At 42.8% G+C, this 21,832-nt stretch overlaps 1 protein-coding gene across 1 annotated transcript in view; it reads left to right on the top strand.

The window, feature by feature from the left end:
- Nucleotides 1–21,253, top strand: part of ada2a (adenosine deaminase 2a) — a 58,172-nt gene extending 36,919 nt beyond the window's left edge. The window contains exons 3-8 of the mRNA XM_086009046.1: nucleotides 2,022–2,149; nucleotides 9,065–9,155; nucleotides 13,246–13,354; nucleotides 13,866–14,023; nucleotides 16,667–16,869; nucleotides 19,150–21,253. Of these exons, the coding sequence (XP_085865172.1) occupies nucleotides 2,022–2,149; nucleotides 9,065–9,155; nucleotides 13,246–13,354; nucleotides 13,866–14,023; nucleotides 16,667–16,869; nucleotides 19,150–19,318 (858 nt within the window). The 3' untranslated portion in view covers nucleotides 19,319–21,253. The remainder of the gene's footprint in view (nucleotides 1–2,021; nucleotides 2,150–9,064; nucleotides 9,156–13,245; nucleotides 13,355–13,865; nucleotides 14,024–16,666; nucleotides 16,870–19,149) is intronic.
- Nucleotides 21,254–21,832: the final 579 nt, after the last annotated feature.

Below are 21,832 nucleotides of genomic sequence, written 5' to 3'. Positions count from 1 at the left end.
AGTCAATCCTCCTACACCTTGTGTGAGCCCAGGAGGTGAATGTTGTCAGGTTGTGTTTTTATAGGGGTTGGGGGATATCATAGATGAGCTAGTTTTCCTCTCCCTAAACTAGCTGCACTGAGGCTACTTGTAACATCTTAATTGCTGCCTGGCTAACTGAGCATAGACAGATAATGGAACCTGTGACCTTCTGGGTTATATGGCTTAGTTACACACTGGATTTACCAACTCAACCATTAGGGGAGCAAATAAGAGGTAAGATTAGACTATTTTACTAAAATATTTTTAATATTTCACACAATGTGAAGCCATCAGGGTTTAGAATGATGACAAAGATAACATAATTGACTGGAATGACCTGCTATAAATGTGAACCGTCTTCACAATTATCATCAATTATCATGTTGGCTGTGTCATTATTCTGAAAATAATTGGCACTAATAAAACTATTTTTTCCTAATGATGACATTATGAAAAATTCCTGTGATTATTGAGTATGTATAGAAAAGATTAGGGTAATTATATTAATTATGGGCTCACTTTAACCTTCAGTGGTTATCTTAAATGGATGTCTCTTGTTAAGGAATTGTTGGCATGTAAGGTCCAATTTTATGAAATTGTCCTCCAGACAGGGAGTCTTGGCTGCCTGGAGCACGCGTGGGGAATTTGGTTATAAAACTCCCTTGATTTTCTGTCCATTAAATGAATGGAAAATCATGGACAACATGCGCCTGAATTCCCGATATGCACTCCTGGCAGGAAAGGCTTCCTTCCAGGAGTGTGATATCATAAAATTAGCCCTGCAGTTTCTATAGTTTCCCTAAGGAAGGCACCACTGATTCTGCAAGGCAAGTCACCATCAATGAGACAACTTATGTGGCAATGATGTTGAAAGTGGTTATATTTGTAATTATAGTTACGAAGATAGGCTCACACAATTGGAACTTTTTGCCCTGTAACAAAGGTTAAAAGAGATCTAATAGAGGTAACAAAACTGGGAAAGATTTTGACAGAGAACAAAGAGAAATTTTGAGCATTTGGGGTAACTTGAGGGGCATCCCAATGAACAGTCTCTATTTCACCAGGTGTGAGGATAGCAGAGGCCATGCAAGTAGTTTTATGAGCTGTAGAGAAAACATGGCAAAGTTATGTGAGTGAAAGGAAACCTATTCCTTTGATAGCCAACAAATTGGAATTCTGGCTTTAGGGATTATATTTAGGAGATTTAAGAAGTGATAGGTGGGGTCAATGCTTTTGTGGATGTGGTAGGATACTGTGAGCTGAATGCTTGGCGCATGCATACAGGCTGTCCATTGCTTTGACTATTAGTATTCCTTACCTTGGCACTCTTCCTCACTCTGGAGAACTTTTTTGTCATTTGCCCTCATGAGCGATGCATAGAGAGAACATTCATATGATTGGTCACTTCCTGCCACGTTTGCAGCACCTTGGCTCTATTTGAAAGATTTCCCTCTGCCCCAAATTGACACTTTCTTCAGGGTCAACTCCTCAATAAAACTTCAGAATCTCTTCTATGAAGGAGGTAGTTCTGGGAACTCCTCCAGCTATGTCTAGTTAGCCTCCCACTAAAATCGGGTGCCTCCGTATAAGACGGGCAGCAGCCCTTCAAGAGCTGCTGTAGTCTCGAGTCCCTCCTTCCCCAGTGCAGCAATGCTTCCTGCATGTGAAAAAAATGTGCAGTGTATATTTAAATGAGCTTATCCCATGGAATCTGGTGGGGCTGGGCCACCGCGCTACCAGTGGAGTATGTCATTTTGGACCCTGATTGGGCAATCAGCCTTTATGGCATAATTTAAAAGGGAATTGGATAAGTATTTTAAAAGGAAGAAAATAAAAGGATACCGGGGAAGGGCAGGTCGAGAGACAATTCCAGTTGAGAATTAGCACTCAAAGGCACAATGGCTAAACGGCCTCTCTACTGCAGATTCTATGATTCCTTTGCAAGGTCATCTGCTAGTAAATTTAATGAATTAATATCCAGCACTGTGCATCTGTTTTAGGCGTATGAACTCAATGGAACCTTACATGACAAGGAATGGTCCATTATGGCTTACCAGGAGGTTGCCAGACAATTCAGCCGTGATAATCCTGACTTCATGGGAGCCAAAATCATCTTTTCCGCACATAGGTAGGATATGATCATTTAGTATTTTTGTCTGCCTGATGTTACGGAATAATCCTACTTTAACTTGACTAGCAATTCTGCTACACACCACTGGATCACAACTGAGCCTTACCACAAATCAGTGTGAGCCCACTTCAAGAAGGAGACACTGGAAGCAATCAGGAGTTGAAAGTTTGGAAATATTTCCAGCCGGGGTCAAAGGGAACAACTGTGGTATCCCCCTGCCATCCTGACTAGAATCCGTTATCTCAGTCTGTTAGGTAAATAAACATGGCAACCATTTTGCACATGCCAAGATCCTACAAACAACATGAGATGAGTGACCAATTAATTTGCTTTTGGTGGTATTGATTGAGGGAACATTATTGGTCAGAACACCTCCCTGTTATTCTTTTGCTCCAGTGTTTACTGAACAGGCGGACAAGAGGCTTGGTTATACATCTCATCCTAAGGATGGCACTTACTCTAGTGAAGGAGTGCTTTATTATTGTATCAACTTATTTTATGAACTCAAATTCCTGGACAGCAGCTTGGACCCAGAACCTTCTGACCCAAAGGTGAGATTACTACCAACTGAGCCAAGCTCACACCATTTCCCAGGACTTTATGGAATGCTGAATTAGCATGGGAGCGCTCTGTGTTATTCTCAAGTGACTTGGTAAACTTTAGAGAAGATGATCATCTTAACATGTAGTATGCTTTGTGACATTGCATGCTATATGCTTCAAAATAAGAACTGTAGTTTTTGATGAGATAATAGTCCAGTGATGCCCTTGAATTCTTTCTACACGTGAAGTGGAAATTGGTATGCACCAAGGGACTTGTGACATGCACAATTTAAATAAAGTCCTATTCGATTTATAATTGTTCTGGATGTGGACACCTGATACACAAGATCACAGTTACACCTTATTAAAATCAAGGGACTGTACTGCAAGTTGTATTTCTCATTGTTACGGTAATTTAATTGCAATTATTGCAGCTGAAGTAATTGTGTGAGTCATACCTCATCACAAATTTTTAGAATGTAATGGAAGGCACAGTATAAAGACTCTTTGTACAGTCGAATATGCTAATGATGTCTGTTGCTCTTTTGAATGAACTCTATTGGCCATGTAAATCAGTGAGACAACCAACAGATTGACAAATTGAGACACCAGTTTGATAAAGGCATTGGTTGGTAAAATATTGCTTTAGTTTGTAATGATTAGTACTTAACAATCCAGCCTTTTATGATATTGTGAGGAAGTGATGATGAAGCTTGCATCATTATTGAATACCATAACACACATCTGCCACTATTTTGAACATTGTATCCTGTAGGTTCAGATACTTAGGCCTGTGATGCATATTGCTTTCGCAGAACACATTTTGCCAGTGTGGGTGGGCTGGGGCGTGTCGGGTGGTATTCGTGTCGGGACCCCGGCTCTGAAGTGGAGTGGGGAAAAAGTGCGATTTTCCCCTAATTGGGCTCTTGATTTCCAGTGTGTGGGAACCCCTGGCCCAATGAGTCTTTTCATACAGAAAGTCGGCTCCAATGACGTCATCAATGCTGCCGGATTTAAGGCCTGCATGCAGCCTTGCTTCTTCTGGAGACTTTAAACTTTATGGTGATTGTAGTAAGGAATTCATTGATCGACTATGTCCACCAGCAGGCAAAAGTGTGCTCCACGCTTCGAAGAGCCCTCCCTCCACGCTCTGGTGGAGGGAGCAAGATCTAATAAGGAGGTGCTCTTCCCTTCCTCAGGGAGAAAAAAGCCACCCCAGCAGACTAAAGCTGTGTGGCTGCAAGTGGCCCAGGAGGTCAACTCCATATCAATGAGCCGCAGAACCTGGCTGCAATGCAGGAAGAGGTTTCATGACCTTCTCCGCACAGGAAAAGTGAGTATGACTTTCCCATCTCCCTCAATCTGATCCCCATCGCCTTTCCTCACCAGCACTCTGCTTTGCCAACCTCTTCCTCCACATCCCACTTGACACTTACATCCCTGCACCCTTACCAATTGCCTCTCTATGGTCACATTCACTTAACTATTCGACCATGTAGCCCTCACACTCCCTATCACTGTGATGCAACAACAACAACTTACAACACACAGGGAGGGCCCTTTGTCGCCTTCTAAGCATCTATGCTATGCATTCTCTACACTCCTTCATTCTCACTCAAACTCCACTTGTGTCCCTCATTGCAGGAAAAGAGAGCCCACAATAAGAGGGAAAGACCCATGACAGGAGGAGTGCCACCCTCAGTAGCCCAACTCACCGCCTGGGAGGAGGCGGCCCTGGAAATCGCCAGGATCGAGGAGGATTCCCAAGTGGGGGACGGACAGACGGGCGCATCACAACAAGCTGGTGACAGAATAGTTTGTCATCTCTCTCATTGACATTGCATGAGTCACTGATAATGAATCTGATGCTCCAACAGATTGACTTATGATCATTTGCACTATTCAATGTGCATGTAACCTTGACCTCACATCTCTAACTCTTTCTTTTACTCCCCCACATGACCATCGAAAGCCCCTGTCCCCACTGTCCAGGAGGAAGAGCCTGAGTTTCCAGACTCCTCAGAGGAAGCTGCAACCTCTGAGGGCGCAGCAGCAGCAGAATTCAGCGCACCCAGCACCAGCGCAGACATTCACACCTCGGTGGGACCTTCGCGAGATAGAGTAGTGTTGGCACCTGGTGTATCACAGCTCACAAGTGGGCATCAGCAGATGGTGGAGACAGGGACAGCAGTGGAGAGTCCTCGTTGGAGGGCGCAGGACTCTGCCAGCTCGGCTCAGCTGCATGTCGAACCTGTACCTCTGTGCCCGTCCAGAAGGAGAGCAGTGCTGGAACCCCAGGAACAGGTGCAGGAGTCTCTGGCAGGTTTTGTCTCCAGGGTCGCTGCGAGTGTGGAGCGAATGGAGGCGTCCATTGCGAACATGAGCGGAGGCATTGGCACATGAACACATCACTACGGAAAGGATGGCAACCTCCGTGGAAAGGATGGCTAACTCCATGGTACGGCTGGCTACGGTAGAGGAGAGGATGGCTACGGTAGAGGAGAGGATGGCTACAGCCATGGAGGAGCTTAGTCGCCAGGGTCTTGAAAACATTGTCATTGTTCAGAATAGAATTACATCTCTTGAGGAGCGATGGTCAGCTATTGAGCATAGAAACCAGACCTTCATGGATGTCCTCTGGAGTAGGACTTCCAGTGCAGAAACGGGTCCTCATGGCCCCCCTGAAGTGCAGCTAGGTGCTGTCAAGCCACTTGCTAGCTCTGAAGTGGGGCTGACCCATGAGAGGGATGTTGGTGGCAGACAACAAGGAAGTGGGGCTCCTCTCCAAGCACTCACACAACCATGCCACTGCAAAGTCCTTGGTCAGAGCCCCACCAGAGTCCTCACCCAACTGAGATGGGCGACTCAGCCCCCTGCACAGCCACAGGAGCAGCAGACTGTTGCCGAGCCCTCACAGGTTCGCAACCCCAGAGGACGCCCGCCAAAGGCGTTGAGACAGGAGCAGCAAGAAAGTGAGCAAGGGACCTCCACATCCGCTGAAGCCACAGGGGAAGCACCACGAGGAAGATAATGCACAAGTAGTCACAAGGGTAGTCACTTGGGTGCTGTGATGTATTTGGACCAGCGATCGTTGTCATAAACAGATTTGATGGCAAACTGTTGAAGTTGTGGCCTGTGTCATTTTGCTAATGGGACTTTCACATTGAGGGCTTAGGGCGACTTGCAATTGTCAGTATGGTGGTCAGAGTGATAGGAATCCGCAGGTTCTTGTCCATTGTCGATGCTCTGGTAAGAAAGTGCGAGACAAAAGTGTTTGATTGTGCAGGCTAAGCAAATCTGGCCAACATGAGTGCGTCCCTTGCATCCCAGACAGCAATGTGGTCGCATTCTGGCGCCTTCTGGCCTGTGCAGTTTCAGGTGGGTGAGCAGCAGCTTGGCGCTCCTGTTGTTGCTCCTGCTGTTGGTGCTGCTGGTTGTTCAAGGATCTGCTGCTGCCGCGTCTGGTCTTCATCCGAATCTGATGTCCAGGAGGAAAGGAAATAAATGGTTCCCATGCTTCTGGTATATACCTCAGTTGAGGAAGTGCTCAGTCAAGGTGGGGAGAGGGGTTTCCCAGGAGATCACACTGGAGATGGGTCTCAGGCTTCAAACTTCCACAACAATGAGTAGGCCGCTAAAAATTCCCCCAGACCTGAGACAGCAAAGTTCTGCCACCTGCAAATGATGGTTACTGAAAACTCCTTTTTAATGGTGGAGCTGCAGCTGTTACTATCCACTTGTGAGGCCGCCAGGATTACTTGGTGTGTTCCAGAGGAGGCGTGTAGGATGGGGGAAATGTCTAAAAATCAGAAAGGCCTCTCAAAATTGGATTATAGAGGCAATTAAGTGGTTGTTAAGGGCCTTAAGGGCCTATCCCGCCTCTGATGGAAACTGAGTCTGAAACCCCCAATTCTGGGAAAATTGCTCGGAGGCGGGATCAGGCCCACACGCTATCTTTTGCAATTTTAACACCTCGCACCCCTCCAATCCCGCCTCCTCGGGCCTGGCAAAATCGAGCCCCATCGAGTTCTGTGTTATTTCCCATAACCATTACAAAAGTTTTGTGCATAAGTATATAAAAAAACTGAATTATAATGCAGTGTTTGAATTGGATGGAGACAGTATGACTGAAATTCTGTCTTGTAATAGTTTGGTATTGTTTATTTTATGTAGATATACTCGCTAGGTCTTCTTAGGACACTCATGATTCACTGGGTTAGAGTTTAAATGAATAATCTGTTCTGAGGCCATCTTGTGTTTGCCCGCCCCCCCGCTCCACTCAATGTAAACTTCACCTTGAACTATAGAAGTTTTCAGCTCATCGTGCTTGTGTCAACTCTTTGATAGAGCAATTCAAAACTAATTCCAATGTCCTCTTCTCTTCCCATAGCCCTGAATGTTCTTCTGGTTCAAATATTCTATGCTATTTTCCCTTAAAATATGCAGTGGTCTGCTCAAACACTCTCTGTGACAAACTATTCCATGCTCCAACAGCCCTCTGTGTAAAGAAGTTTCTCTTAACTCTCTCCTCTTTTGAGTGATAATTTTGTATTGATGATCCCTCATCACTGATGCCCCAACCAGAGGAAATAGTCTTTCCCTATTTACTCCATCAAACCCTTTAGAATGTTTTAAACTTCTATTAAATCTCTTCTTAGCTGTCTCTTTGGTGGAAATACAGTTCCCACTGCTTATAATGGGCGTGTTGGTGTTCACACAAGTAGCTTGCTGTAAACGTTGGATGGTGTATCGTCTTGTAGAGATACCGAGAGAGAATGGGAACAGGAAATGTCCGAGGCTGCAATTGAAACGACCGTCATTACAGATGCAGCCACCTTTGCGTCATGTCTCGGGTTAATAGTGATTATTGGCACTACATTAGAACATAAGAAATAGGAGCAGGAGTAGGCCATTTGGCTCTTCTAGCCTGCTCCGCCATTCAGTAAGATCATGGCTGATCTTCTACCTCATCTCCACTTTCCTGCACTATCCCCATATCCCTTGATTCCCTTAATATTCAAAAATCTATCGATCTCTATCTTGAATATACTCAACGACTGAGCCTCCATAGCCCTCTGGGGTAGAGAATTCCAAAGATTCACCACCCTCTGAGTGAAGAAATTTCTCCTCATCTTAGTCCTAAATGGCTGACCCCTTATTCTGAGACTGTGACCCCTGGTTCTAGACTCCCCAGCCAGGGGAAACACCCTCCCTGCATCTATCCTGTCAAGCCCTGTAAGAATTTTGTATGTTTCAATGAGATTACCTCTCATTCTACTAAACTCTAGAGAATATAGGCCTAGCCTACCCAACACTAAGACCATCCTCGCTAATGGAGGACTGGCACTCGCTCTCGCAGCCAGACACCACTCCACACCCATTATAGTCTGTGCCCAAAGGTAAGCTGTGCCCATGGTTCCCCAATGTTTGAAGGAAAGTACACATATGTGGGCATTGAGTGAGGACAGGAAGTTGGAAAGTGAGTCAATCCAATGCCACTTTTGTGCATTTGTTGACATCAAATTTGACATGCTTAGCAATGATTAATAGGCCATCATTCTCAAGCTGCCTTTATACAGCAGCCTGGTCTTTGGACTGTGACCTAACTGCACCCTTCTACCACATTTATTAGCAGGCAGTGTAGCTGGTCTTTCTGTAACTTGGCTACTTTGTGGGGCTCGTTATTTTGCATGTGCCTGGTTGTGATACTTTGACCAGTGCGCATGTACTAAGCTTTTTAAAATTTATTCGTTCCTGGGATGTGGGCGCCGCTGGCAAGGCCAGCATTTATTGCCCATCCCCAATTGCCCTTGAGAAGGTGGTGGTGAGCCGCCTTCTTGAACTACTGCAGTCCGTGTGGTGACTTTGCATGACATCATCACTACTAATGAGCATGCCGCTGCTGCTGAACAGCGTGTTTACTTGGCCCAGGAGGACCTGCAGCAGTCAAAAAGACCCAGTTAAAAAGTGGGTCCTCAGGCTGGCCATCTTTAAAAAGAAACCCAGTGTTTATCTTCACCTTGCACAAGTCCTGCAATTTGAGAGTCAACAACTTCTTGCACAGTCATGTTTGGCATGAGGTGACCTAATGCAGTAGGAGAAGCTAACTCAGAAAACTGCTGGAGGACAGGACAGAACAGAAAAGTAATGAAAAGGAAATCCTGATGGACAGTGATGGTTAATATAGAGAGTCAGGGAGGGGAGTGAGTGATATTATTTAGGGTTATACCCAAGGATAAAGGCTCCAGAAGCCCAGTTCTAGTAATGGCCATGATTCCATTCTGATGACTTAGTTTTCCTCTTTTATTGTACTACGTTATTTTGTCCTATTTGCATCTGTTGCTGACTTTTCTTGTGTATTTCTTTTTAGGAAAGAGAACAACTCTGAAATGAAAACTGCGATAAATGAGGCTATGGAACTTTACAAGAAATTCCCAGCGACTATGGCAGGGTTTGATATGGTGTGTTCACCTTGTTATTTCAACTGTTCTGCTCTAAAAGCCTTTTTTCCTAAAGAACTAGACTTTCCTGAATTATATATTGGAATTTGGGGTCATTTATTTACCATACAATCTTATTTTTAAGTACGAATGTGCATAGCTATAAAAAATATAATGCCAGGGTTATTCAGTATGTAAAACCACAGGCAGATGTTAGGGACCAGCTAACTATTGAAGTTTACTTCCTATTATACATCCGGTAATTATACAACACATAATAGATTAGCGGTGTTTTCCATTTTAAAAATGTTTTAAAACAACTTGCACTTCTATAGCACACCTCAGAGTGATTGACAGGATTAGGAAAACAGAATGAGGAGTGGGAAGAGGAAGAGGACGGAAGCTTGGCCCAAGAAAAGGGTTCATAGGAGGCTTTTGAAAACAAGATAGAAAAGGAGGGATTTTGGGATAAATTCAAAAGGACGGAAGTGTGCTGTCCAGGAGAATGGGCAGTGATGATGGAGCTGAGGGGTGGGTCTGAGGAGCAATCCTGTATGAGAGGAGTGGAGGATGTTGTGGGGTTAAATGGCTGGGGGAAACTCCATGAAGGGATTTGAAAACATGGTCAATTTGCAAATTTTTTAAAGATTTTTTTTGAACTCTTTTACTGTTGTTACCTATGACCGTACGTTGTGAGGTCCTGCTCACCTTTCTGACCTGTAGCAGAGATGATCAGAGTCAGCAGGTGGAGGTAGCTGTGCTGTTGGTATCTTGGAGAGCCAGGAACTGTTACTGAAACATATGGTGAGATTGAATGAAAAGATCTTTGGATTTATCTTGAAAGTATCCATTCATACTCACATCCCTCCTTATTCCTGTAAACTCCACTGGCCCTACAATTTTCCACAGATCTCTTCGTTCCTTTGACTTTGGCCTCTACTGCATCTCCCTCCCCTCCTCCCAACATGGATGATCATGCCTTCAGCCACCTTGGTCTCACGTTCTAGAATTCCCGCCCCATACCCCTCTGCCACTCCACCTCCCTCTCCTCTGTTAAGACCCTCCTTAAAACCCACCTCTTTGGTCACCCCTCTTAATATCGTTTTCTTTGTCTCGGAGTCTATTTTTTGATGCCTCTGTGAAGGGCCTTGGGAAGTTGTTTTTACATTAAAGGTACTATATAAATGCAAATTGTTGTATATAGAGGCATATTCCATAATCGGCATTGTTCTCATATGAACACTTAATGTACTTGTATTAAATTCATAATGCACTTTTTTAATGCAAAGTGTCAATGCCTTCAGGAGAGGAAGGGAGAAAATTAGTGAGAAATTCTTAAAATGTCGATCAGTAGCACAAATTTTCATCATGTGGCCAGTCAGATATCTCATTAGATTCTAACAAACTACCTACTGATGTACAGGGAACTTTGTGCTATCCGGCACCGACAGGACCGAGCTGTTGCCGTTCCCTCAAAACTGCCGGACAAACCAGGGTTAATGTTGAAGCATACGGAGCTTTTCAGCTCCGTATCTGGCAACAAACACTGTTGCTTAGCAACAGCTTCTAAACAGTCGGCCGTACCTTGGAAGCGTCTCTGTCGCTTAGCAACAGCTTCAGAGAGACTTTGCAGAGCCTGACTGTTGGAAAAAAAAGCCACGAGAAGAAAAAAAACCTAACAAAACGGCTCTTGATTTTTGCCGGTGGCTCGAGCTTGCCGGACATTTCGCCTCCGGATAACACAGGTTCCTGAAGTTTGGTGTTAGAATAGGGCAGGGAGAGGGGAGAAGTAATAGCAGAATATGATACCATTATATCCAATATTGGTAAATTCATATACTTTTGTCATGTGTAACTATGATTTTACTTAACCTTCTTTGGACTAACAAGAGAAAGTAAGAGTCAGTTAAAAGAAAATTGAAAAGATAGTTGACTTTATGTTTAATTTTACAGTCAGATAACAATTAATGCTGCGATTGATGAGTTGAGAATGACATGTAGATCTTCATTTGTTTAATATATTGTGACTTAATAACTTGTAATCCTAACTGATTAAGAAATCTATTGTAAAGGTCCTTTTCTTTCTCTTTATTAATCACTGTAAGGCTGCCCCCCCCCCCCCACCACCAGTTATGTTGATGGTACTTGTCATCTCTTCCAGATGTCCAGACTTGCAAATTAATATGTGTTGCAAATCAAACTTAATGATGCATAATAAATTGTCTTGCCTTTTCCTGCATCATATTCCTTCAACCATGCATTTTAATGAACCTTTAATTTTATGAATTTTTAATGACAAATGTCATAACATTTGACAGAAATGAACAAATCTTATTTATTCCCAATTTTGAATACTTTAAATTGCCAATTTGGCTCTTCTGTGAAAGTTGGCAGCACATGTAAATTGGAGCTGTTCTCGCAACATCATCACATTGGGCCATCTTAATGCCCGCATTATGTCACACAACTTGTTCCAGAAGAAGCTGCTCTGCAGAATAGCCGGAGGCTGCTGGTGCTGTGCACTCCTCCCCTTTTATATTATGTGGTGAATTCCACAGCACTGGAGCAACAGATGGAAAACTTTGCTTGTGTCCATGCAATTGTTCAAAGGTTATGATTTGGCTGCAAGACCTTCCTTGCTGGATGGGTGATTGAAAACCCTATTGTTGGATAATGTAGGTGAGTTGAGCATGGAGCCCAACAGTCAGGAAAAAAGGTGGCCTCTGAAAGAAAAATAAAACACTTGCATTTATTTAGTGCCTTTCACAACCTCAGGATGTCCTAAAATGCTTTACAGTACTTTTGAAATGTAGTTACTGTTGGGTGTGTGGCCCCTTAAAGGGGCCGCGCACCCCCAAAAAATTAGGGGGAACATTGGTGCAATGGGATCTTTTACATCCACCTGAGAGGGCCTCAGTTTCAAGTCTCATCTGAAAGACGGCACCTCTGACAGTGCAGCACTCCCTCAGTGCTGCATGGGGCTGTCAGCCTGGATTACGTGCTCAAGTCTCTGGTGTCTCTGCCTCTTGAAGCAGTGTTTACATTTGCTGTGATGATGCTGCTGCCTCCAGAGTCACTGGAGATAATGACCTCTTTAGATGGAAGTCAGCACCTCTAGAAGCAGTAATACCTCATTTACCTTACAGTGCTGCCAGTGAAGGTGGGGCTTTCATTGGCAGCATTGTAAGCTAAGTGTCCTATCTTTGCTGATTAGACTACTTGTACATCCATGTGAGTTCTATTTCATGGATACAAAAATATTATAGTACTGAAAGCAGACAAACTACCTCAGAACAAATCATTCTTATTGCCTCTGCCAAATCCAATCAATAGCATTATAATCCAGTTCAATATGCACACATTATTACAAAGGAGTGATAAAATTTTCCAATTTGTAGTGTTTTTTAAATGCTTGCTTGTTTAAAAATATTTTTATTTCTATTTGTCTGGTGAATCTGGGGTGGGGGGTGGGGTACAGCATAGACTCCGTTTAGATCCTGTTAAAATTATCACAAAGGTATTCGTACTTAAACTGTGGCAATTGGTAGCAGGATTTGAAAAGGCCAGATGTGTTAAATCAAGTATATTACGCCCCAGTATAGTTGCACTGTTTGAACCGTGCTATCTCTGAAAACTGTTGGAGGAGTCAGTAGCCTCCTTTACATTGTTTGAACTGACTTTGACATACATTTATTGGGCGTTAATTATCAGAAAATCAGTGGCAGTGGGTGAATGCAATGTGGTACTAAGCTATAGAGATTGGGATGATGCTTTTGCCGAGAACAGCTCCCAACTTAGAACAGACTGGGTATCAAAACAGGGACCTTCCTAGTCTGTATGGATCATTTCTGCATTGGGTGGTTCATTTACAAGCTGAGCTAACAAAGGAGGCTTGGATCCCTCTTGCTTGCATTTCATAGCCATGACACTTGAATGATTTTAGTATTCTCTAATATAAGTATTATCAACATTTAATTTTCAGACACTTTCTTGGCCACTTGTACATTAAAGGACATGTATATCCTTGCTGTTGCTTGAAGTGCCTTTTGTCTGTTCTGCATTTTGAAAATCCTAAAATAAATGTGAAAAAAATTGCATCAACCCCTTGCAGGTTGGCCAAGAAGATGCTGGGCACCCGTTATGGTATTTTAAGAATGAGCTATTCATTCCAGCAGAAATGGGAGTTAAGCTGCCTTACTTCTTTCACGCAGGAGAAACTGGTAAGATGCATGAGAAGAATGTTTTTAAAAAATGTATAAAGAAAGTATGCCTTAACCCTCCCAATGGTTCAAAAGCTATTAGAAATAATAAGCTAATGTTTTATCACTTTTTGGCCATTTTTAATCTGTACTCAGTTTGCCCCCTTGCAGGCTACTATCCACTAGGGGCCTTCTCACTGCCTAGAGGTTGAATAAGTTACTGCCATTGCTTTTCTGTGAATGGCTGATAGGAGGCGTGATATATGCCAGTCATTGTATGGACTCCTGGCAATAGGAATGCCTCTTTTCTGTATGGCATTTCATCCAGTAACAAAACCAAAAGCCAGTAAAAAAAACTCACCCACTTGAAATGGGCAGATTTGAATGACAAGCGGCCTTGGCACTCAAACCTGTGACCTTTCAGAGAAGAATGATCTGCAGCTTGCCTCACCCAGTGACCTCTGTGTATCCAAATGAAGAAGCGTATGTCTTTTTGTACAAAATCATTCATTCTTGCCGGTTTCCTCTGCAGACTGGGAAGGTACGAGTATAGATGAAAACATCCTGGATGCCCTACTGCTGAACACAAGTCGAATAGGCCATGGCTACAGCATAAACAAGCATCCAATGGCAAAGCAGATTTCCAAAGAGTTTGATGTGCCATTGGAAGTGTGTCCAATCTCAAACCAGGTGCGGGCATAACAGTTGCACAGAACAAATTGAGTGTATAACAACACCTTTCCCCTTGGAGCAAAACCTCTAGTAGCTCTGCTGATCTTAAAGCAAAGGTCCAGTCTCTGCTTAAACAGTTAATTTTTGAAACGCGAAATGGTAGTTTATCTTGTTATTTTCTTGCTTTAGAATAGGAACCTGCACCAAATTTTGTTATTTCTGTGTATGGTATTTAAAGCATAACTTTATTGCTTTCCCTTCTTGTTTCAGTTCCACTGGGCTGGATGTGGTGGTGGGGGGGGGGGGGGTGGTGGTGATGGCGGGGGGAGGGGGGAAGAAGAGATCAGCCAGGCTTTGCACTCCTGGTTATCACAATCCAGTGGATCCTGTTCAGAAATGCATCTCTGTGGATACTGGGCGAGGAAAAACTATCGTGCTTTGCTGTGATGCTCCTGTGATCAAATAGGCAGTTAATACTTAATTGCCTTGGTTCGCACGTGAAAAGTGTCCACTTGAAAAAGGAACTGGAGGATTGCTGGCACTTGTGGTGCTGTACCCAAACATGAATCAACAGCTACAGCAGAACAGAGACAATTTGAAAAGACCCTGTGAGTCTTAAAAGGAAGAGCATTGCTGACAATTTCATAAGCTTTGCAACAACAAAACTGTAGTCAATTTTCTGTGCACAAATGATATCTGCATGAAACAATTCTCATTGAAATAAAACACTGAGGAGTTAATAGCTCTTCCTGTACAGGTTTCTTCACGTGGATATGAATGTTCCATTTTGGTGGCATATGTAACTGCAAAATGGGAATAATGGGAAAATTGTTCCACGGAAGCTCAGCGTAAGCTCGAGGAACAGCACCTCATCTTCCGATTAGGCACTTTACAGCCTTCCGGACTCAATATCGAGTTCAACAATTTCAGATCATAACCTCGGCCCCTATTATATTTTTATATATTTTTTATCCACACTTTTGGTTTGTGCCTTTTCCTTTTTCTTTCTCTCCCACATGGCAGCTTTATTTCATTCTGCCAGCGCATTTCACACTTCATCTAGAGCCATCCTTTGTTTCTTTACCTGTCCTATTACCATCTCGTCTCGCCTTGAATATCTCTTAATGTCTCTTCACCTCTCTCTGACCTTCCCTTTTGTTCTTTCATCCCCCTCCCCTATTTCCCAGCCCCCAAACTGGCCTTTGAATCTGTTTAATTTCCTGCTTTTTTTCTCAGTTCTGACGAAGGGTCTTCGACCTGAAACGTTAACTCTGTTTCTCTCTCCACGGATGTTGCCTGGCCTGCTGAGTTTTTCCAGCATTTTCTGTTGTTAAAATGGGAATATAGTTGTTTCAGTGCTCGAAAGGAAGACAGAGACTGAATGAGGAAAGAAGAATTAAAAGAGGTGCTTGAAATCTAACAAAACAAAAGCGAGCAGAGAGAGAAAGCAAAGATGGAATGTTTAAAAAGCATAAAGTGAGAATAATAGAGTGGTGGGGAATAAAGAAAGCAAAGGGAAAGAGTCACAGAAAGAATGATTTAAGGTCAGAAATAGAAAGAAAAGTTGAACAACAAAAGAGGAGCAAAAAAGAGATGGGTTATAGACTAAAAAGAACAGGGAAAAGCGTAAATAAGTGTTTTTAAAAAGTGCAACAGCCTATTGATTTTGGTCCTGATCAAATCTGCAGATTTTGTACATTTGTTCAAAATTTTTAACTTGTTTACCCCACCCTCATTCCCCACAAAAATTCCTTTGCAAAAAATATATGCATAGCGTTCATGGACAGAAATCACGGCAGATAACATGCAAATTAAACGGGCAGTCCGGGTAAAAGCTTTTTTGAAAAAATGAATACACTTTGATGTGGGGAGAGGGAGGAATTCATTTAGTTTAATGAAGCCCTAAAATGCTATCCTTTAATTAATTTTTTGTTGAACTGAAATGAGTGTGTAAATGAAGCTATCCTAACCAAATCAAGTTTTATTGTTTTATGCAGTTATTAGGGACAGCTCCCATAATGGCATAGTGGGTACTTGTGTGGTACAGGTATTAGACCACACAGACCAGGAAGTTCCCAATTTCATTTCCCAGTCAGTGCTGAATTAGATGACCTCAGCTCGGTCAGCGCTAGCTACAGAAAAACCCAGCAGAAAAACAAAGAAACGTAAAGAAATACAAGAGGAAGATCTCTGCTGTTTGCTGTTTATAGTGAAATTGTCAGCACACTTATAAAAAATGCGCTTACAATCAAACGGTGAAAATCTTGCCGATTGTATGTATGCAACTAGCCTTTACTGTGTCCTGTTTGGGAATGGGAGTGGGGTAGAGGCAGCTGTTTCAGCAGTAGATTCAGTCGCTCAGTGTTTGGTTTTAAATTCTCCTTTATAAAGCTCCATGTTACATCTTAATAATTTTTCATAATATTACCCAAGCAGACTGTGAACTTTGCTTAAATCCTGTAGCCCATATATTTCTGAGGGTACAGTGTGTAAATCTGAATGTAGTACTATCTAATGCAGGTGATATTCCTTCCTCCCAAGAAAAACGTGCTTCTAGGCAAAAATTTAATAGTTGTTAATCAAAAAGTACACAATACCACTTACTGATGAGGACTTAACTTACTGTAATGCTAATGTTTTCTGCTGGTTTCTTTATTGTAGGTGCTTATGCTGGTGACTGATCTGCGAAATCACCCAGCTACAGTGTTAATGGCAGAAGGTCATCCCATAGTCATCAGTGCTGATGATCCAGCTATTTTTGGTGCTCGTGGCTTATCGTACGACTTCTATGAGGCTTTCATGGGTATAGGAGGCGCAAAAGCTGAGCTGACTACACTGAAGCAGTTAGCTTTGAGCTCAATCAAGTAAATATATTTTATTTCTTTTTGGAAAAAAATAGCTTTGTTCACATATCAGAAGTAGATTGCATTGGAGATTTCACTATTTCCTCTCTAATGCTCAGCCCCCTGATCCAGCCAAACCATTATTAAATCATCTTGACCCCAAACATTGCGCTGCTGCCAACATGTGCACAACATACCAACCACCCCAATGCACCAGTGTCAATCTCTAAGTTCTGTGACAAACCATGCAGTAATACATGTATGCACTTTTTGTTAGAGAATTTTTAAAAAAAGAAGTGGATTGCATGTCAGTTAGAAAGAAAGAACTTGCATTTAGATAGTGCCTTTCATACTCTCATGATATGTCGAGGAATTTTACAGCTAATGAATTACTTTTCAAAGTATACATACTGTTGTTACATAGGCAAATGTGGCAGCCAATTTGTGCACAGCAAGGTCCCACAAACAATTAACCTGTTTTGGTTGAGGGCTAAGTATTTGCCAGGACACGGGGGGGGCGGGGGGAGGGGGAAGAATTCCCATGCTCATCTTCAAATAGGTGCCTGGAGTGGGGCTTGAACACACAACCTTCTGACTTAAAGGCAAGAGCGCTCCCACTGAGCCAAGCTGACACTTATCTGTGCAAATGGGCTTATGGGCAGGCTGAGTATTCAACTCGGCAATTACCAGAAAAAATGCCAATAAGGTAACTACACCATGAAGCCCTGAATGTGCCACTATCTGTAGGAGTATCTTTTACACACATTTAACTTATACATCACACGTTTTGGGAAAGCAATGCCAAAGTAACCTTCATGGGTTCATAGCCAGTCGGCAGCAGTGTAAAACAGGCTGCTGAATTGCTATGAGCTCGTTTTGTGCTACTGGCAAAGACCAATTTCACTCCCATTCTCTCTCTATTGTTAATTGGCCTCTGAGTCCACAGGAGAGTGGATCAAATGACAAAATAAACAATATAATAGACTAATGGGGGAGAAATTCACTATTGCCCTGTTTGGAGCGCTAATTTTTAAAAGTTTTGAAAAGTTAGCACCAGGCACTAATGATGTCAAACTTTTGAAAAATTCGCCGTTTGCGCTCCAAGAAGGAAGTGGCGCGCTAAATCAAACACTCCACTTTCTTCTTGGAGCGCAATCGGCAGCAGGCAGGGCGGAGCGGAGACTTCAGCAGCGCTGCACACTGGGCCGTGCAGCCCTGCCGCGTTCAGAGGCTCCTTCCCTCCCTTAAAGGGAAGGATCGCTGCAGGCTCTGCAATATAAAAAGTACCTACCTGGACCACCATGGCAGCTGCGATCCCACGTGATCAGCTCGGCACTCAAGTCTTTAATCATTGCCCCCGAAGCGGCCGGCCGCTCAATGCACACCTCCTGCAACTGTTGGTGTTTTCGACCAGCACTGCTGCAGGGGGTAGAAGTCAATTTTGGGTCCAGGGTGATGCACACAGCGATGACGTCACAATCTCCGGGTGAAGGAGATCAGGGCACAACGATGTAAAGCCACCGCAAAACTCCCACCGAATATGGCGGGAGCCGATGTCAGCTCCGCGCCCGGTCGCAAAGCCATTTGCGCCCTGTTATTGCCCCCGGGGGCGCTAATGGGAGACGCAAAGGCACCCAATTTCGCCCCCTATAACTGTTTCAGTTTACTTCATCAGCGCCTCCCAGTCCAGTAACCTCTACCACTTAGAAGGACAAGAACAGATTTGTTGTGTGAACACCTTCATTGCCAAGTTACACACCATCCTCACTTAGACATATACTGCCATTCCTTCATACTCAGTGGGTCAAAATTTTGGAGTACATCACCACAAGAACGTAATTGGCCCATAATTTGTCACCGCTTCTATGCCAGCTTGTTTTTTGCTGACGTAAACTGTCATAGAATCGTACAAGGGCGACGCTAGAAGAATTTTTTTTTCACATGCCGATTTATTAGAACATTGATTGCTTTACCATAGGTGGCTATTGAGATGATACTATAACATTATTTAAAAGAGAACTGAATACGTATTTGAACAGGAAGAATTTAAAAGGATGCTGGGAAATAGGATTAGAGTGGGCAGGTCCAGTTGAAGAGCTTGCACTAACGGGTGTGATAGGCCATGTGGCCTCCTCCTATGCTGCAACTTCTATGGTTTTACGGTCCTTTTCTTCCAGTGGCCCATTTTTAAAAAATCGGACAGTTTGCTCATTCTCACATGCGCATGTTTGCCTCCTTTGACTAACGTTTATTTTGATGGTCTGAAAGGATATTTACTGCCTTTTCTTTTGCTTTTCCTAGGTACAGTGCTATGTCTGTCCAGATGAAGGCTGAAACCATCAAACTCTGGCTGATAAAGTGGGATGAGTTTTTGGATGAAGTTCTTCACATGTTCAACAGGGATGACTATGAGAAGACAAGAGACCGCTTTCATGCTGACTCCTCAGTGTTTAAGGACTTGTTTTTCTAATAGGGAGATTGTGACCGTTTTTACTCATTCTGCACTGTCAGATACTTGAAAAATAGGTTTATCTAGCAATCTTGATGTGGCCACATAAGAAAGAAAGACTTGAATTTCTATAGCGCCTTTCACGACCTCAGGACGTCTCAAAGCACTTTACAGCCAATGAAGTACTTTTGGCAGTCACTGTTGTAATGTAGGATCTTAAGTTGTATGCACGTAGTAAAACCTGGTACAGGTATGTGTATTTGTGACTTACTTTATGGCCTTCAGAATATAGAGGAATGATTTATATCCCATTTGTGAATGTAAATTTTCTCCAGTTTAGAGTTCATAAAACCAAAGCCATCCTCTTTGGTTCCTCCTGCATCTACATACCTCTGACCTTGATGCCATCAACCTTCCTGGCTGCTGCCTCAGGCTAAGTCTGGAGATAGGGAACCTTGGCGTACTGCTAGCTCCTGAGCTGAGCGTCCTTTCTTACTCTGTTCCACTATCAAGACTGCTTTGTCCCCTCAATAATATCACTGACCTCCACCTACTACTTCCCCAATGTTCCTGAAACCCTATCTATGCCTTAATCATCTTGAGGCTTAATTTCTTAGATGCTTTTCTAACAGGTCTCCTTGATTCCACAAGCATGCCATCCGAGTCCTCATTTGCACAAAGTCATGCACTCCCATCACCCCTATCTTTGCCAATCTCCACTGGCTCCTCATGCAATTGCAAGTTGATTTTAAGATCTTTATTCATGCTTTCAAAGCCCTCATGGCCTCACATACGCCATCTCTCTCTTCCAGCCTTGTGGCCTCCCACACAACCTCTTACACTAGTCTGCTCCTCCCCTGCTTCCTCATCCTTTATTTGCAGCTATTCTCTTAGTCATTATGCCATTGCCCTTTGGAACTCCCTTTCTAAATTCCTCTGCTCTAATGACAGCTTCCCTGCTTTTGAAAGCATTCTGAAAACCCTACTCCTCAAATGTGCTTTTGGCTGCACTCCCCAACACCTTTCCATTATTTCCTTTTTTTTCTCTTGCTCCGTATCTACTTTATTCTTCCACTCGGCAAAGCACTTTTCTATACAAGAAGAGCAGTATAGAAATGTAAAGTGTTGATTTTATCATTGTAAACTGGAGCCAAAACTTGGCAGCTCTCACTCCCAGCAATAAAGTGTGAATTTTTGACTATAAACATTATGGATTAAAATATAAAGGAAACAAAACCTAGCTTTTTGATTATCAAGTTATCATAGCAAGTTGTGCCAGGGATGGGCAGCAGTAATAGGGGAGGGAGAAGGCAGGAAGTGGAGGGCAAGGGTTCAACTGGTGGGTCTAGATATCTGTTAACTCTAGCAAGCATCTACAGTAGTATCAATATGAGACATAGTGCTGACCCTAAGATAGATTTTGCTGAGGTGCAGCCATTTCAGATGCAGAGAGTTTGTCATGTTTATAAAGGCAAATGGAGACTGGTTTGGAATCTGTTCTTGCATTGTGCCTTGAACCGCAATTAACCTTTCTGGGAGATTAATAATGTTAGCTTAATTTTTTATGTATGACTTGTGGAAAGGAAAACATTGTTTGGATTTCATTTATTTTTTAGTGTCTGTAACATTATTGAAAGGAATGTACACTGTAAGAATGACTGAATCCAGTGCAAAGTAACATGGCCCATGTATATACTTAATATATACAAACATGCACTGGCATCTCATTCAATAATGTTCACAAAAGGCTTTTTGTAGATTAAATACCTGCTTGTGCTTTATGAAAGTAATTTTATATTGGTGAACAAATAATTATATGCAAAGTTTAACATTCATTTTAACTGAGCTGTTACTGTGCTTTGTAAATGTATTTGATTTTAAATATGGGTCAAATACTAACTGGCTATGATGTGTTAAATGTAATATAGTTCTCAAATAAAAGAAGTCTACATCCTTTCATTTACTGCATAAATATTTGTACAAGGGCATGTACACGACAAGAGCATAGGTTCAGGTTCCTCATCATTTGTATTCAAGCAGAATCTCTGCCATCTGCATGGGTATCTATTCATCCCAGCAGGATAGGGAGTTATTCATTCAGCTGAGTGTGAGGAGCCTGATTAAATGGCTACTGAAAAAGGAGCTCTGTAATAGAAGTAATGAAACATTGCGCAAATGGACAGTTTTTTTGAGCATTCATCGATATGGTAATAGGACTGTTGACAAGGTGAAATGTTATTGCTTGCTAATTAACATGAGCACGTGGTGAAATGATTATGCAAGTCTGGCACATGAACATTGTGCCCAACTGCAATACGGATCAACATATGGCATGTTAGCTTAAAACTGAAAAACGTTTAATTGTGCTTTGATGAACTGATTTGTGCTGATTGTACTGAAGACGTGCCGTGCAGGACTGCATGGGATAGCACTACCATCCCGGCACCTTTTTCATAGTTTACCTTTTCCAAAAATAAAGCTTTGATTTAGCTGTGCAGCTGGTCCCAAACAACTCTCTTTTTCCATTTCTGCCTG

The sequence above is a fragment of the Somniosus microcephalus genome, chromosome 16 (genome assembly GCF_052327205.1).
Source record: "Somniosus microcephalus isolate GS21.2 chromosome 16, FLI_Smic_1.0, whole genome shotgun sequence".
Lineage (NCBI taxonomy): Eukaryota > Metazoa > Chordata > Chondrichthyes > Squaliformes > Somniosidae > Somniosus > Somniosus microcephalus.
Note: the sequence above shows the minus strand (reverse complement) of the source record. Positions and strands in the feature narration are given on the sequence as shown.